General features: G+C 48.1%; 1 protein-coding gene across 1 annotated transcript; it reads left to right on the forward strand.

Moving 5' to 3' along the window:
* The first annotated feature begins 693 nt into the window (after window positions 1-693).
* Window positions 694-4511, forward strand: LOC114584621 (noggin-2-like). The gene has a single exon (XM_028706628.2). It carries the CDS (start codon window positions 2587-2589, stop codon window positions 3235-3237), a length of 651 nt encoding a protein of 216 aa, XP_028562461.1. The 5' UTR covers window positions 694-2586; the 3' UTR covers window positions 3238-4511.
* The last annotated feature ends 13863 nt before the right edge of the window (window positions 4512-18374 follow it).

Here is an 18374-nt window from a genome sequence, read left to right on the forward strand (position 1 = left end):
AGCAAAATAAAACGCTTGAACTTTACGCAGAGCAGACGTGTCACAGGTTGTGCATCTTGCATTTCACGCCCCCCCCCATACCTCTGCGTGTGTGTGTTTGTGTGTGTGTGCGTGTGTGTGTGTGTGTCTGTCTTCGTCTGTACACACACTGGGGTCTGCCCACGGGGGTTGTCCACCAGCGCTCGAGCCACAATAACAACGCGACCCTACAGTCGCGTATAGAATCCGAAATCGGTGCTTCAACAACACTGGAGTGATATAAATACTAAGAAGGGAAAGGGCACCTAGCTTAATCCCCAGAATCTGCACGTCTGGCTGGGGGAGACTCCTGCCCGGAACCCTGGAGAGCCGCTGCCAGCCAGTGTCGACAATACTGAGCCAAATGGGCCAATGATTTGTCTCTGTATAAGGCAGCTCAGCTTCCTATGTTAATCATCATCATCACCATCTTCTTCTTCTTCTTCATTAGTAATACTTTTCGCATGGAAACCAATCTCCCCCGCTCTCTCCCCGCACACGCAACCTTCCTTGCCCCTGTGTGCTCGCTTGCAAGCCTGCAGGAGAGAAGGAGCCAGGGAGCCCCCAGTGCAGGACGCCGGTGAACATGGTGCGTCTTTAGGACCCAGCGGCGGGTCCCGCGCGCGCTTCAATTTAGGGCCGGCGGAGCGGAGGGGAGGGAGCGAGCGGGAGCTGTCAATCAGGCAACGTGGTGAAAGTGACAGAGGTGGGCCGTTCCCGTTGACACTTGGCTCCATCCGAGGGGGGATATTTAATTTGGGATTGAGCGAGGCGAGCGCAGCAGTCGCGCGCTGGCTGGGCAGCGGAGCCATTGGGCGCAGGAGCGAGCGAGCGAGCGAGCGAGGCGCTTGGGCGAGGAAGAGCGCGGGCAGGAGCGCACGAGAGGCGCACGGCGACCAGGCGCTCCGCCGGAGAAGCGAGCCAGCCACCCCGGCAGGGCAGGGAGCGAAGGAAGGACCTCGCCGCCTTTCCGGCGCCCCACGAGGAGGCAGCCAGGCGCCGCCGCCGCCGCCGCCGCCGCACCAGATTCAACAGCAGCAGCAGCAGCAAGAGGATCGAGGCATTCCTCCCGAGCCGAGCCTTGGAGACGGGGCGAGCCGAGGCTGCTGCAGCGAAACCTCGCTCGCTCGCTCGCGCCCTTCTTCCCGCAGAAGAGCACGTTGCGAGGCGGCGGCGAGAAGGAGGCGAGCCCCCCGCGCGCTCCCAGCCAGGCGGCTTCTCCGCCCCCCGCAGCTCCCCCCCCCCCCGACTCCCGGGATCCTGAAGCTCCTGGAGAAAGAGATCAGCCTGGCGACGGCGGGGCGACGCGTTTGACTTTTGCCAATTGGCTGGCTTGAAAAACAAACCCCAACCCCCGCCAAGGCGAGCGAGGCAACTCTTTCCGATCCTCGCGCTCTCTCGGCTCCCGGACTCGCCGCCCCTCGGAGTTGCATCGGGGGGCGATCTCCTCGGAGGCTTTTTGAGTTTCGTCCTTTGGGGCAGTGGCTCGTGCTTCGCCCCCCACCCGCGGCTTTGGGGATTTTATTGGGTGCCTGCGCTTTGGAGTGGCGCGGAGGATGACCTCGGAGATAGGTTCGGGGGCAGCTGGATCCTGCTAAGGGAGCGCGGAAAGTCTGTCCTCCGCGGTCGAGCAAGATCCCCGCTCCCCCCACTGCGCTCGGACACGCTGCACCTTCTCGAAGAAAAGACGTCGAAAATGAAGAAAAGTTCTCCTGGGGCCGTTTGGCAGTTTCCTTGGGGATCTGCGGCTGTTTGAGGAGATAATAATAACAATAACCCGCAACAAGAAGAAATTGACTGCACTTCGAAGGGGCGGGGGAGAACAGAGAAAAGTGGGGAGCCCCCCACCCCGCCAAAAAATTGGCCCCGTTTTCTTGTGACTCTCCCTCTTTTTGTAAAAACCCTCTCCTCCAGCCCCCACCTCCACCTCCCACCCCTTTGCTACGCCCGCTCTCCCCCCACCCCTTTTCCACAGTTCCCCATCTATAAAAGAGGGTTTTATTCCTGGGCTCCAGTCTCACGCCAAACCCTGTCATACCGTCTAGACATGTTGTCGTGGGTCTAAGTCCAGCTGTCACCATGGGGATGGAGGTCGGTCCGCTGTGAATTTTTTGGAGAGAGAGAGAGAGAGGAGAGAAGGAGAAGGAGAAGCAGGGGGGTTGGAACGGCCAAGAGCCAGAAAGAATTGGGTTGCCCTTTGGGGAGGCTGCTTGGCAAGGAGGGGGCGGCCGCTTCCCGCCCACCCCGATTCTCCTTTCCCTGCCACCCCATTTTCTCTCTCCCCCCCCCCACCTCGCCCCGCTCACCATGCTTGATTAGTAGCAGGGAGGGAGTGCCAAGGGGGACCTTACATGCGTCTGTCATCTAACCCCTTGGCGATCTATTTAAAGCCAGAGGCCTTGCTGGACTTTGTCTCAGCCTATTTATGAACCCCCTGGACTTGGCAAGTGGGGCCGTGGAGTATTAACAATCGGCAGGCAAGGAAGAAGCAAGTCCGTGGTAGTGCCTGGGGCTGCTGGTGGGGACCCCCTGTCTTACATTGCGCCCTGGGGCCGGGCTGAGGAGAGCATGACGCCCCCCCAAGCTCTCTTGCTCTGCTCTTGCTTAGCGCTGCTGCTCCAGCCGGGCTCCTGCCAGCCCTACCTGCGGCTCCGGCCCTCCCCCAGCGACAGCCTGCCCGTCAAGGACATCATCGAGCATCCCGACCCGGAGTACGACCCCAAGGAGCAAGACCTGGACGAGCGGACTTTGAGGAAGAAGCTGGGCAGCAACTTTGACCCCAGTTTCATGTCCGTGGCGGCCCCAGCCCAGGCCAACAACCTGTCTGCTTCGGATGCCCTGCACCGGTTCAAAGGCCTTGGCCCGCTGCCCAACGAGCTGAAGAAGCTGGACCTGGGCGAGACTCCCTATGGGACCAGGCTCAAGATGGGCAAGAAAGCCCGCCGGAAGTTCCTGCAGTGGCTTTGGGCGTACACCTATTGCCCGGTGCTGTACACCTGGAAGGATCTGGGACTGAGGTTCTGGCCTCGCTACATCAAGGAAGGGAACTGCTTTGCGGAGAAGTCCTGCTCCTTCCCTGAGGGCATGTCCTGTAAGCCGGTCAAGTCAGTCACCAAGACCTTCCTGAGATGGTACTGCCAAGGGTGGTCGAGGCAGAAATATTGCACCTGGATCCCTGTCCAGTACCCTGTGATTTCAGAATGCAAATGCTCCTGCTAGCCTCAGCTTTGGGGTGTCCTGCTGGATCTAAGAGACCTCATTGCTCCTGTGTGTGTATATATATATATATATATATATATATGCGTGTTGCATGTGGATATGTGGATCAGCTCTAGGAGAACTGCCTTTCAGAACAACCCCAGTCCCTTGAGATGGGGTGGAGTAGACACTGTTCTGGAAATCTCACACGGGGGACTTGTCCAAGAGGCCTTGGCATCCTGAGAACCTCCAATCAGATTGCTGATGGATATGACAGGTGTCAGTAATCTTGCAACTTTGATTAGGGTTTTTTTGTTTTGTTTTTTTTAACGATTGAATGAAGAACTCGCTTGTCTCCTGGTAGACCTTGTGCTCCCAAGATAAGGGGACATAGAAACTTTTGACACACGAGACCTTGCTTATTCATTTCTCAGTCCTGCCCCACCCTGTCCCAGCAACCCCTTGCACTGTATTTCTTTTTTTAATTATTTTATTTTATTTGAAATGGGGAAAGCAAAACCTGAAAGGAACTGCAGTGCAGGCCCAAGAAAAGCTAAGCACTACAATAAGATGTTTATTTTTATACATATATATATATAGCATTCTAACAAGAGGAAAATTACCATCCTTTGTAAATATAGAGAATTTAAAAGGGGGGAAAAGATCCGCTGTGTTTTTCTGGTTATTTTTATTATAATTATAATTATTGTTATTGTTATTATTATTATAATTATTATTATTAATAATAAAATGGTGATGATGCAGGACCACATGTTGAGCCCAACCCTTTCAAAATGGAACACTTTCCTTCAGCATAAGGGAAGGGAGATATTTTCCCCAGAAAGATGGTTTATGATACCCGTCTTTCCCCCACAAACCCCTTGGGAAGGTGTTTAATTTCCGTTTCCTGTATATTTTTGTTTGTTTGTTATCTTCTGAACTTGTCACTGATCTTCAGACTAATATTCAAAGTTGTCTAGGTTTTTAAAAAAATATGTATATTGATTAAGGAGATTTTTTTTTAAAAAAATGTATGAAATTATGAAAGAGTGATGGATTGTTTTGTTTTGGAATACATATAGTAATGTAGAGACGTTAAAAAGAATTTTCTTGTGTACAGTTTATTTATTTTTTAATGTTTGTGTATAGGAGGTGTTGGGGGGGGGGAGCTGGAGATTATGCCAGAAAATATTGAAAATGTTTACTTGAATATTCCTTTTGCAACATATCAGTGTACATATCAACCATGACTGATCAAAACATTTTTAGCAATAAACTCTGTCTTTGAAAAAACACTTCCACTATGTTCTACAGATCTCTGAGAAAATGTCCCAGCGGGTTGTGTCTTATATAAACCCTGTGTATCAGACAGAGATCCCAGCTGGTATGAAATCCAAAGAAATCTACTAATGCTAAACAAGCTGTGTGGTATATTTAGGCCTCAGATAAGTGTTAGACCCTCAATTTTTAAAAAAAGGTAAAGGACCCATGACAGTTAAGTCCAGTCGCAGACGACTCTGGGGTTGCGGTGCTCATCTCGCTTTACAGACTGAGGGAGCTGGCGTTTGTCCACAGACAGTTTTTCTGGGTCATGTGGCCAGCATGACTAAGCTGCTTTTGGTGCAATGGAACACTGGAACGAGAGCACTGCATGGAAATGCAATTTACCTTCCCGCCGGAGTGGTACCTATTTATCTACTTGCACTTTTTTGGGGGGGCATGCTTTCAAACTGCTAGGTTGGCAGGAGCCGGGACTGAGTAACAGGAGCTCACCCCGTCACAGGAATTCAAACTGCCAACCTTCTGATCTGCAAGCCCAAGAGGCTCAGTGGTTTAGACCACAGCACCACCCGCGTCCCAGACCCTCAATTTATCATCATTTAAATGTCATAGTATCTGTGAAAAGTTGATAGAAAATGATGAGACATGATTTAGAATAGAGTTAGTCAACACGGAGCCCTGCAGATGTTGTCAGACCACAACTTCCATCATCCCTGACCACCGGCCATGCTGGCTCCACCTGATGGGACTTGAGGAGCCAAGGGTTATCATTGTCCCACCACTTTGGAAAAACAAGGGTGATGTTCTGTTAGATCTCTGGCACTCTTTCCCCCTCCCTGTTGTGCTTTCCATTGGAGTCAGTTGGGCTGCAACCCTGTAAACACTGAGAGTAAGCTCCACAGGGAGACTGACTTCTGAGGAAGCATGTGCTTCATGTCCATCTCATTTGGCAAATGGATTCTTCAGTTTGCATTTTCCCTCTTGCAGCAGAACAGTGGAAGGAGAAGCAATGGCTATCCCGATGTTGCTGATCTGCAGATCCCATCATCCCTAACCATTGCCCATGCTAGCTGGGGCAGATGGGAGCTGACCACCTGTTGGGCTACAGGGTTATCACTTGTGCCAGGAGGCCAGGAGGCCAACAGTATATAGTGCCAGAGCCAATGACAGGCAGAGCCAACTAATGCTAGTATTGCCCCAGTTCTTCTCCTTAAAGGTAAAGGTAAAGGGACCCCTGACCATTAGGACCAGTCGTGGCTGACTCTGGGGTTGCGGCGCTCATCTCGCTTTATTGGCATGGCATACAGCTTCCGGGTCATGTGGCCAGCATGACTGAGCCACTTCTGGCGAACCAGAGCAGCGCATGGCAACGCCATTTACCTTCCTGCTGGAGCGCTACCTATTTATCTACTTACACTTTGATGTGCTTTTGACCTGCTAGGTGGGCAGGAGCTACGACCGAGCAATGGGAGCTCACCCCGTCGCGGGGATTTGAACTGCCAACCTTCTGATCGGCAAGTCCTAGGCTCTGTGGTTTAATCCACAGCGCCACCCGTGCCCTTACTGAGTTCTATAATGGCAACACTGAGGCTAAGCAGCAGGAGGAAGCTGACAGCCAGTGCCACACCCTGGACTGGTTGCAAACAGGAAGGCAGGCAGGAGGGGGCTGGGGGTAGACCGGGGGGGGGGGGCGGTAGGGCAGTGCTCCACAGGGTCCTAATAGACCAGTCTTCACTGATGAACTGTTAAAGTGCCTAAACTAAACAGAAGAGCCCATGTGTTGGAATGATGACTTGCATCCTTGGAAGGAATTTGTTAGCCTGGGGGAAAGTTCTACTGTACATTGAGTAACCTCATGCATCTCCCAGCATATGACTATTACCAGCCTTGTATGCAGCTCTTGTGCAGTGCAAGCTACGCAGACACAGGCCCCATTGCTCAATAGGACTTACTTCCCAGGAAGTGCACACAGAAGAAATCCAATAGATATTAGCCATGATGGCTCTACAGACCATGGGTGTTCCTAAAATGCTTCCCATCTGAGTTTCCCTGTGGCCTAATAAGCCTTTCTTGTTTCCGAAGTGGAAACCAACCACATTAGGAATTCACCATAATTCCATGTTTTATTTTCAAATTTTGCAGTGCATTCATTTGCAATGTGTGAACATTTTGGTGTGGCTTTCAATTCCTTCCATTCATCTGCTTCTCTCCCCCCCCCCAGTTCCCCATTAATAATGTGTGTGCATGCACTGATAAACCACTAAAGGGGGAAGAAACTGGCCCTTGATGCCATTGTACATGTTTTACTAATGCACATTGTTGATTGGCCTATATGCCACTTAATTGCAAAACGGGCTTCTAAGTAGGCTTGCATACATAGTCTGCATGTACCGAAAAACAGGGCCGGGCCACCCATGAGGCAAGGCAGCCACCTCAGGCGGCAGGAACCACTTGGGCAACAGATTCAGATGTAGATCATTATTGCCCCTTTGTTACTGCTTTGGAGCTCCACTCACCCCTTCTTCTCTGGTGCAGAGGTGGGAGTTCAGTTTCGTGGTTCACCTCAGGTGCCTAAATGTCTTGGTCCGGCCCTGCTGAAGAACATACAACTCAAGAACCACCCTGATGTGATTGTATGACTGGTTGTATCAAGATTCTTTCTCATGTGGTATTTTATTCATGGGCAGGAGCGCATGCACATATCGTTCAAACATTGTACAACAAGAATCTTGGTGCAATTAAATATACAACCGTATCAAAAAATATTTATTTATTTGTATGGTTTCAGGGACATGCCCAATGTGCACATACATAAGAAGAGCCCTACCATATTACGCTATGGCTCCTCTAGCCCAATATGCTGTTCTCACAGTGGCCGACCAGGTGCATTATGGGAAGCCAGGAAGCTGGGCATGTGCACAAGAGCATTCTGCCCAATTGTGATAATTCCAGCAACTGGTATTCAGAGGCATTGCTGCTTCTGTCAATGGACGTAGAGCATAACCATCATGACTAGTAGCTGTTGATAGTCTTGTGCTCCATGAATTTGCCTTATCCTCTTTCAAAGCCATCCAGTTTGGTGGCCATCACAGTAACACGGAGAGCAATGGGGTAGGTGAGACTTATTGACTCACTTAACACAAGGTATGTACCGCTTAATCAGCAGAAACCTCCACTGATAAAATCAAACATTAAAAACGAATAGACATACAAGGTATCAAGATTAAATCAGCAATTTAAAAATGAACATGCATAAGAAAGCCACATATCTTCACAGGCTTGCTTAAACAAAAAAAGTGTTTTCAGCAGGCGTTGAAAGAAGTACAATGAAGGGGCCTGCATAATATCAATAGGCAAAGAGTTTCTGGAGAGTAGGTGCTCCCCACTAAAGGACTGATTCCTAGCAAGTGTGGTACAGACATTATGTGGCACTTGTAAAAGTGCCAATTCTGCAGATCAAAGTGCTTGAGTAGGTCAATATGGGGTAAGGCACTACTGGTCCCAAACTGTTGAGGGCTTCATATACTAATAGCAACACCTTGAATTTGGCCCAGGAACAAATTGGCAGCCAGGGCAGATCTCTGAGCAGAGGTGCTATATGCTAACGGGGTCTTGCTCCTGTCAGCAATCGTGCTGCAGCATTCTGCACTAATTGCTGTTTCTTGCATCAAGTGCAAGGAAAGCGCTGGGTGCATTGCAGGAATCCAGATACAAGTGTACAGCACACCCTACATTCTCCAACCCCAGAATTAATTTTAGAAATGCTCCTGGTTAAATTAGAAATCATAAGCATGGAGCACAGGGGCAGAGCCAACTCTCAGAGCAAAAATAGAGCGGTGGGGGAGGGGGCGGAAATGTGCACATCCTAATAGCCACCCTCCAGTTTCAGAGGCATTATGCCAGTGAATACCAGCTGCTGGGGAGAAACTTTGCGAGAGGGATGGGGTTGTTTTTTTGCCCTGCTTGTGAGCTTAGGCTACTGTAGGAAGCAAGCTGCCGGATACAAGGACCTGTGCTCTGGGACACACACACACCCGGGCTTTCCCCATGTTCTCAGTCCTGTATACCTGAAGAAGCGTCTCCACCCCCATCATTCTGCCTGGACACTGAGGTCCAGCTCCGAGGGCCTTCTGGCGGTTCCCTCACTGTGAGAAGCCAAGTTACAGGGAACCAGGCAGAGGGCCTTCTCGGTAGTGGCACCCGCCCTGTGGAACGCCCTCCCACCAGATGTCAAAGAGGAAAACAACTACCAGACTTTTAGAAGGCATCTGAAGGCAGCCCTGTTTAGGGAAGCTTTTAATGTTTAATAGATTATTGTATTTTGATACTTTGTTGGAAGCCGCCCAGAGTGGCTGGGGAAACCCAGCCAGATGGGCGGGGTATAAATAATAAATGATGATGATGTGATGGTTAAGAACAGAAGAAGAGCCTGCTGTATCTCCGAATGGCCCATCTCGTCCAGCATCCTGTTCTCACAGTGGCCTACCAGATGCCTGTGAGAAACCCGCAAGCAGGACATGAACCCAAGTGTACTCTCCTCTTGGGGGAGTTTCCAGCAACTGGCAATCACAAGCATTGCAGCCTCTGAATGCAGACACAGAGCACAGCCATGATGGCTAGTAGTCCTTGAGCACCTTCTTCTCCGTGAATTTGTTCAATCCTCTTTCAAAGCCATCCAAGCTGGTGGCCATCACTACCTCCTCTGGGAACAAGTTTCACAATGTAAAGAAGTACCGTACTTTTCTATGTATAAGACTAGGGATTTTTTTACTTTAAAATAAGGTTTAAAATATGGGGGTGTCTTATACATGGATAGTGCGTATGCCCATTTTCTAAATGCGGGGTCCTCAAAAGTAGAGGGCATCTTATACATGGGGGCATCTTATACACGGAAAAATACGGTACTTTCTTTTATCTGTGCTGAATCCCCCAACATTCAGCTTCATTGGACGTCTGTGGTTTTATGAGAGAGGGAGAAAAATGCTTTCCTATCTGCTTTCTCTATACATAATTTTGTGAACTATCATGAGCCTCAGTCCTCTTGCACAGGACCCTGAATCTCCTGCCGGTGGAGGTTGGGCCATTTCAGCAAATGGGGGCGCTGCCCTGCCAACCCCAACCTGCTTTCAGCTGACCCCCACTTCCCCTGCCTTACTTACAATCCATCCAAGGGGTGTCACTGCCTGTCAGCTTTCTCGCCCCCAGTCTCAGTGTTGCTTCTCAGCAGAGGATGGGAATGAGGCTAGAATTAGCTGAATCTGCCTGTTACTGCTTCTGGCTCTATTTGTTAATGGGGGGTGGGGGTGGCGGAATTATATTTGTAAAATCATAGGGTTTGAAGGGACCACGAGAGTCATCTAGTCCAACCGCCTGCAATGCAGGAATCTTTTGCCCAACGTGAGACTCGAACGAACAACATGGGGCTGTTGAGCTCCCTGCATTCCACCTTACTGGTTCCAATGGGCGCCAGTCACTGCTGGGTTAACAGTGCTGTAAATGGAAGATTACAGTGACAATCCATGGAGTTGTGTGAAAGAATGGGCATATAGTATGTTGTGTGCCAGACGTTTCACACAAATTGACTAATGGAAGATGCAATGTGAAAGCAGAAGAGTTCAACAGAGTACCACTCCTTTTCCACGACACATCAGTGCATCCATCTCAGACCTACTCCTCCCGGGTTGGCACTACGCAATTCTTACCCAATTTTTCAAACAACTTCATGGACTGTCACGATAATCTTTGATTTACAACCATTTTACATGCTCGATTTTCCAGCTTAGGGGGACTGCAAACAGATTTTTAATGGAATCAAATAACACAGAAATGAGTGCCAAATGTATTTCGGTAGTTTTCTAGAAGTGGCTTTTACATTGTGTGGAAGCTCACATATAACGCTGAAATTAACAGTTAAGGAAATGTCGGGGGAATGGAATAAACTGCTGTGTGAATGCAGCCTGAGATTGAGGAGGAGGAAACTGACAGGTGGTGTCAACCCTCGGATGAATTGTAAGGCAGGCAGGCAGGCAGGGGCAAACTGAGAGCAGAGGGGTTGGTGGGGTGGGGCCCCATTTGCCCAATGGACCAGCCTCCAGTGCAGTTCCCAGTGGTTTAACAATCAATCCCTCTTCACAGGGAACTCTCGGATTTGTAGCTCTCCTAACAACTCTCAGCACCTTTAGCAAACTACAACGTCCACTATTCTCTAGGGAAAGCCCTGACTGTTTAAGGTGGCATGATACTGCTTTAAATGTTTAGTGCTGATGAGACCTATGTTGTATCAAGCAAATGTTATCCCACACTTCCCAGTGCACTTTCCCATTGATTGATTGTTTGATTGAGTTTATGTACCGCCATGTACCCGGAGGACTCAGGGTGGCTGACATAAAAATATCACAGTATATAAAATAAGAATAAAAGCAATAACCCCGCCAAAAGAAGAGCCACATTTTAAAAGGGTATTGGATGTGCTTTCCTTATGGCAACAATTCAATTTTTGAGTGGAAGTGGGTGGGCTGAGCAAGAGCATCAAAACAACTTCAGCTGTGCAACCTGAATTTGCCTGTGTGGGGTTCCTCCAGACACCCTATTTATTGAGCATTTCTCCTAACCTGCTTGCACAAAGCTTACGTGGAGGGTACATTGTATCCAGCTTTTATTGAGCATTTCTTCTAATTTGTTTGTGGGGCAGTTAGACAACAATGAGCATGTGCCCTGTAGTTGTCTTGATTTGCCTGTGGGTATATACATCTTCCTATTCATTCATTCATTCATTCATTCATTCATTCATTCATCCCACACTTTTCAATGCATTTCCCCTTCACTTTCCAAGTCACAAAGAATCTGGTTCTTTTCCCTTTTTTGAGTGGATCTGTTGCAGAGCAGCAGAATCGTTTAACCCACTTGGGTTGAACAAACCTAAATTTTGGGTATCCTCCCTCCAATGGGACAGGGACAGTTTAGAAGTGCCTTGCGTTTGTTGACATGGTTGAAGATGGCCCGATCCGGTTTATATCAGTACAAAAGCACAATTTGGGTGTTAGGTGGGTTGATCCTCAACTTGATATGGTGTGGTGGTGTTTGGTTACAAATGGTCCCTTAACATTGTACTTGCTTCTGTAGGATATATGTTGACGTGGGAGGAGGCAGGGGCTAGAGAGCTGTGCAGAAAACTGCAGGCAGGAATGAGGATAGAGGAAGGAAAAGAAAATCACATGCTAAGGATGGGGGAACAGCTTATGCACCTTACAGCGAAGTTCCTAATTTGTAACCCTCCCTTGCCTTCTCTGCTTACTGTTAATTTCAGAAAGTGGTTGAATTTACCCACTGGTGTGTGTGTGTGTGTGTGTGTGTGTGTGAGAGAGAGAGAGAGAGAGAGAGAGAGAGAGAGAGAGAGAGAGAGAGATTTGAGAGGGGGGATATAACTTTTTCTACTGCAGGGCACAAACGACTAGGGAAGCTTGTCTTGTAAGAGGAACAACATCTGTGGTGTGGACGCTGAACATCTGTAGGAGGGATTTCCCCCCTTTTTTCTTTTGGCGGAGAGGGTATTCTGGGAAAATATTTCTGACCTAATCCCAGCAGTATCTGGTGTGGTGGGATTTGGTTACAAATGGCCCCTTAACGTCTTAGTGCGTTTTGTTCTGCTAGGTTCCAGGGGCACCCAGAGACCCCTTGTATTGTGCTAACCTGGGAAATAAACCTTGGGTGGAATTGATGGCTACATTTATTTGTGGGGGATGGTGGAGGCTTTCCCCTCTCCCACCCCACCCATCCCTGGTGCATGCTGATCGCCAGAAGGATAGGAGAGTCTAAAAGTCTCCTAGGTCCTTTGTGGCTTTGCCCCTATGCTCCCAAACCATCCCTCCAGAGGAGGGCAGGAAAAAAGGTACAGTGGCCAGGAATGAGAGGCATAAGAAACTAGGGTGATCCTAGACAAAAGAGTTCCTTAAATTTGTTGGTGCAGATTGCTGAATGTGGCTGGTGAAAGAGGGATGGGGGAGAAATTTGATTCTGTTTGCATTTTAATGAGAAACAACCTTCTAGAATTAATACGTGAACTGAAACGGAGATATTCTTCTAAAGGTACACTTTTCTGAATTTCACGATGCACAACCAAGCAGCGTGTACAAAATGCGTATTTTAAGGGAAAGTGTACATAAGAACGTGTCTATTAATAAAAAAATAACATTATATGAATTATATTAGGGGAAACTGCTTCAAAACTTGTGCATATGAGCCAGAATTTGCGATTGGACAACAATGAGAACTGAGAGGGGGGGGAAATGCATCAATGGACTCCCTTCCATTTTGGCATTCTTGCAAGGTTTAAAACAGAGCAAAAAATGCTGCTCCCTGTTTTTTAAAATAATGTAGTCTGCCTCCTCGCCCCCCCCCCGCCCCCACAACGTAAATCTTATTTATTTGGCAGTGTGAATCTTGCCGCTTCACAAGAGCAACAGAACAACTCTCTTCTCAGTGGCTCAGAAGTGTGGGAATCAATTGGCCCTGCTCTTTTGCTTCTGTACACACAATGTCACAAATTCCTTATCCCAGGACTAGCCAACAGGGTGCCCACCAGATACTGTTGGACTACTGTGCCCATCATCTCATCCAGCAGAGGCAACACTCAGGGTCTGGGGGATGGTAGGAATTGTAGTCTAGCCGCATCTGCAGAGAAACAGGCACCTAAGCACAGATGCTTAAGGATTAATTTGTGTTATATAAATCCTGTTTGGAAGATAACCAGCAGCCAATGCAGATATTTTAATATTGGTGTTATGTGAACGCTGCAGCATTTTGCACTCATCAAAGCTTCCAGACTCTTCCCAACTCTTCCCAACTCTACATTTCCATGCAGAATGCATTACAGCAACCTGACCCTGGAGGATACTAGAGCATGGATCAGTATTAGCAAGCTATACTGATCCAAGTAAGAGCCATGGTTGGTGCCCTAGCTGATGTCAGGCACAGGAACTCCTTCTACCCACTGTGATCACTTGACTCTCCAGAGATAGCAGTTGTTGCAGGAACATCCATAAACTACCCACCTGATCTGTAAATGGGAGTGCAACCCCATCCACAGCAGGCTTCCTTGACAAAACCTGCACCCAAACCACTCATCCACAGCTCCTCCAACTTCCTTGGAATCGGTTTCACTGTATTATCTCTCATCCAGTCCATTACTACCTTGGCGCATGAGCGGAGGACCTTTCCGGATACAGATGGAGCAGAGAGAAGGTGGTATTCAAGTAAGTTTTAGCCAGAGTAGATTGCAGCTGGAACCAGACGAGCGTTTCCTCCCCCCACCAGGGTGGGTTATTATGAGACAGCAGCTGCTGCCCCTTGAGTGCAGGCTCATTCCACCACCACCCTTTGCTTCGGCAGGCTTTGCAAGGGCTTGCAATGTGGGGGAAACCTACAAAACAACACTGGTGCAAAATGTGTGTGTGTAGATCAGTGGCAACGAAAACCTCTAACATATCACTTCCAACTCGCTTAAAAGCTGCTGCCTGCCTCCAGCTCTCCATTTGCCGCTTTTGGATTTTTCATTTCCTCCCCTTCCCTGCCCATTTTTATTGCACACACCCCTGCCACTTTCCCACATGTTGCAAAGCACCCTGTTCCCTCCCTTTGTGTTTCCTCCTTACTCTAGGCCCTGGGTTCTCCAGACTCTGCCCATCATGTCATGCTCCCTGCCTCTCTTTCTTCCTCTCCTTTCTCTTCCCTCCAGTACAACTTTTCACACACACACACACACACACACACACACACAACCCTGTTTTAGGATGAAAGGGCTCTTGATGAATATGCACTGTGATTTCAAAGTGTGTTTTCCTGCAGCAGCAGCGATGACAACAACAACAAAGCCTTTGGGGAGGGGAGCCCTGGCTTTTCTGGCTGGCTCACATGGTGGAGTCTCAGGGGTTTTTGGAAGCCCCCTCGCTATCTGCGGCGCCACTTAGCCGACAGAACAGGATGAGGCGGTTAGCTAGAGGATCAGCAGCTTAACCCCTTCTAACTTACACAGAGCAAGAGAGAGAGAGAGAGAGAGGCTGCGAGGGATGAAAGTGACTTAAAAGGAACAACAACCCCCTGAATGGTGCCCAGAAAAAAGAAGAAGAAAGAGGGACTCACATGCTAAAAGCAATATTTAAACCAATCCCACTGGCTTCTAAAGGACTTCCTCATCAAACAGTCTGAAATCAGGAGCCTGGTCCCACTCCCGGGGCGAATAAAGAACTCTTTGCTGGGGCATAGCCTTCAACACTTCTCAAGCGAAAACAGGGACCTGGTTGTAACTCATTGATGTCAGACTCTAGTTCCCGTCAGCTGTTGGGAGTCCCATTGCTGTTGGACGCTGGTCCCCATCAACCTCCGCCAGCATAGCCAGTGGTCAGGGATGATGGGAGTTGTAGTCCAGCTGCATATGGAAGGCCTGCAGGATCCCTGGACATGTTGTAGTGCCTTGTAACATGGGACAGAAGCCTAGTGCTGAAAACAGGGTTCTAATGATCACCAGCCCTGGCTCAAATCAAGTTGTGGCACAGGGTGGCGGAGGGCAGCAGAATGCATAGCATGTCAGCAGCAGGGCATTCATTTACTCTCATTCAGAACTCTTCTGGAAAAAAACCTCTGAAGGTATTAGGTAATTGAGCAAATCTTTACTTCCAATGAAGGAGGCAATGCTTTGTGACCTTCCGCTGGTTAATAAAAGCTCATTAAGAAATTGAGGAGAAGGGTTCAGGATGGGATCTATCCATCTATGAATCTTAGCTATTTGCCTGCTGGCTCTACTGTTCAGCAGAGAGGGGCAGCCACCTTGAGCACCTGATTTAAGGTGCTTCTGCCTCAAGTATCAGAATAAATTTGCTGGGCTCTTATACTGTGTACTTTGGGTGATAATCAATGCTAATCCTAGTCAGAGTAGATCAGCCTTTCTCAACCTTGGTTCCCCTGGTTTTGTTGGACTACAACGCCCATCATCCCTAGCGAGCAGGACCAGTGGTCATAGATGATGGGAGTTGTAGTCCAACATCATCTGGGGACCCAAGATTGAGAAAGGCTGCAGTAGATCTATCAAAGTTAACAAACACAACCAATATAGGTCCATTAATTTCAATGGGGATAACTGATTAGGACCATAGACTTGGATGGGGGCAAAGAGAGGTACCATTTGCTGCCCCTCTTGGGCTGCCCCTAGATGTTTGATCCCCCTCTTTTCAATCTTTAATGCTTTAAATTCATGAGAGGGAAGAAAGCCTATGTCCAGTGTTTATAGGATGGCTTGTGCACTGGGATTTATATCTGTGGCCTGTTGCCATAAGTGTTTTGTACAGCTCAGCGACTTTTATGAGCTGTGGTTGGTAAATTTTGGAGAACTGTGTTCCAGGCCCCAGAAATTCTGCATGGCTTAATTTTAGTAAGCCTAATGAAGGGCCTTTGTCCCCCAGAGAGTGAGGCAGGCCTGTTTATGAAAGCACAAGATATTACATAAGGCATTGGAGTACATTGCTCTATGCACCCCAGGCTTTTGTTGTTGTTGAGACATGCTTCAGTTAGGACAGACTACCACATGGAAAACTATACTTCCCATCCTCTGTTGATGTACTGTGCTGAAGGGGCAACACATTACAGTGGTACCTCAGGTTAAGAACTTAATTCGTTCTGGAGGTCCGTTCTTAACCTGAAACTGTTCTTAACCTGAGGTACCACTTTAGCTAATGGGGCCTCCCACTGCCGCCGCACAATTTCTGTTCTCATCCTGAAGCAAAGTTCTTAACCCGAGGTACTATTTCTGGGTTAGCGGAGTCTGTAACCTGAAGCGTCTGTAACCCGAGGTACCACTGTATTCTCCATTGGATTTTTGCCTCTCTGCTATCTAGTCTTGACCTAAGGGGTGGCATTACCAGAATTCATCACCATATGATTCCATATATGAATTTGTCCAGTTTGTCATGGTTCGCTGTGTTGCAAATGAAGTGCCATCCCACCCCTAGAATAAATTCTCCTGCTTGGGATGTCAAGTGAGATTTTGCACAGGTGTGTGGTCCTTGTTCAGAAGCTGGGCAGACATTCTTTCACTAGCTCCCACAGGACGCAGTGATGACAACTAACTTGGATGATTTTAAAAGAGGATTAGAGAAATTCATGGAGAAGGCTATCGATGAATTCTAGCCACAACGACTATGTTTCTGAATACCAGCTGCTGGAAACTGCAGGAGGGGAGGGAGAGCTCTTATGCTTAGCTCCTGTTTGCAGGTTTTCCACAGGCATCTGGTTGGCCACTGTGAGAACATGATGCTGGACTAGATGGGACAGCTCTTCTCATATTATATTCACTGCTTACTTCTGATAAAGCTCTTGCTGCTTTTTGTGAATTACATGACCAGACCACCAGTCTTTTGCTTTGTTGAGTTTTTCTCTCTCTCTGCTATGAGTCAAATCATTTCCCATGATTATTTATTGCAAATGTTTGTTGTTGTTGCCCAGTGTCGAAATCTGAAACCCCCTCTCGTCCCCAGGTTTGTTTGTTTGGGGGAGAAAAGTTGCATTTGCCATCATGTGGGTGGAAAACCAACCTAACTCTCCTAGGGAGAAATGCAATGTTTATTTATTTACTGCATTTATATCTTTTTTTCTGCAAGCAGCTGAAGAGCTTGTTCTCCTCCTCATTTTATCCCGCAACATCTCTGTGAGGTAGACAAGAGGCAGCGACTGGCTCAAGGCCACAATGGGCTTTCAAAGCATCTAAAACTTGATTCCATAGAGTCAATATAAACAAGCCCCCCTGGTCACTCTACACTGAGGGGGGCCGGAGCATAAACAAGCCCTGGAGAATAATAATAATAATAATAAAGAAAGCTCCACTGGACATCTGCTTTGGGATGCAATGGAGGCAGAGAAGTGGTCCTTCTTTGACATCCATACTCCTGTGCAGTAAGCAGGATAATGTTGCTTCAGCAGGCTTGGTCAGCTTTGCAATGTGCCACTTGCTCTCTAGCTGTTGTCTGGCCTGTTTCATTGCCCTCTGGTATACCAAAGTGCAGAATGGGCACCACATGCCAGAGAGGGCGCTTGGGAGCAACTGGGTCAAGAGCCCAACATGTTTCACTGTTTCACAGTGAGTGCTTTTAGCTTTTCCTTCCATGATGTGCCATCATGATTCTGTACAGATGGATGATATTATTATTATTATTATTATTATTATTATTATTATTATACATTAAAATGGAGCATTATGCAATCTAGTTGATCTCTATTGATTTAAGCAACCTCAATGATCTGAAATAAGATGCTGCCATTATGGGACCAGGCAGAATCTGGGTTTGGATCCTAAGGCAGGTGGAGCTTTCCTCTGCTCACCATCTCATCCTCTGTCGTCCCCTTCTCCTTGTGCCCTCCATCTTTCCCAACATCAGGGTCTTTTCCAGACAGTCTTCTCTTCTCATGAGGTGGCCAAAGTATTGGAGCCTCACCTTCAGAATCTGTCCTTCCAGTGAGCACTCAGGGCTGATTTCCTTCAGAATGGATAGGTTTGATCTTCTTGCAGTCATAGAATCATAGAATCAGAGAGTTGGAATAGACCACAAGGGCCATCGAGTCCAACCCCCTGCCAAGCAGGAAACACCTTCAGAGCACTCCTGACATATGGTTGTCAAGCCTCTGCTTGACAACCATATGTCCATGGAACTCTCAAGAGTCTCCTCCAGCACCATAATTCAAAAGCATCAATTCTTCGGCGATCAGCCTTCTTTATGGCCCAGCTTTCACTTCTATCCATCACTACTGGGAAAACCATAGCTTTTACTATACGGACCTTTGTTGGCATTAAGTGGTATATAATTTTAGGTGAGAACTGTGAGACCGTTTTAGCT

Source organism: Podarcis muralis, chromosome 14 (genome assembly GCF_964188315.1).
Source record: "Podarcis muralis chromosome 14, rPodMur119.hap1.1, whole genome shotgun sequence".
Classification (NCBI taxonomy): Eukaryota; Metazoa; Chordata; class Lepidosauria; order Squamata; family Lacertidae; genus Podarcis; species Podarcis muralis.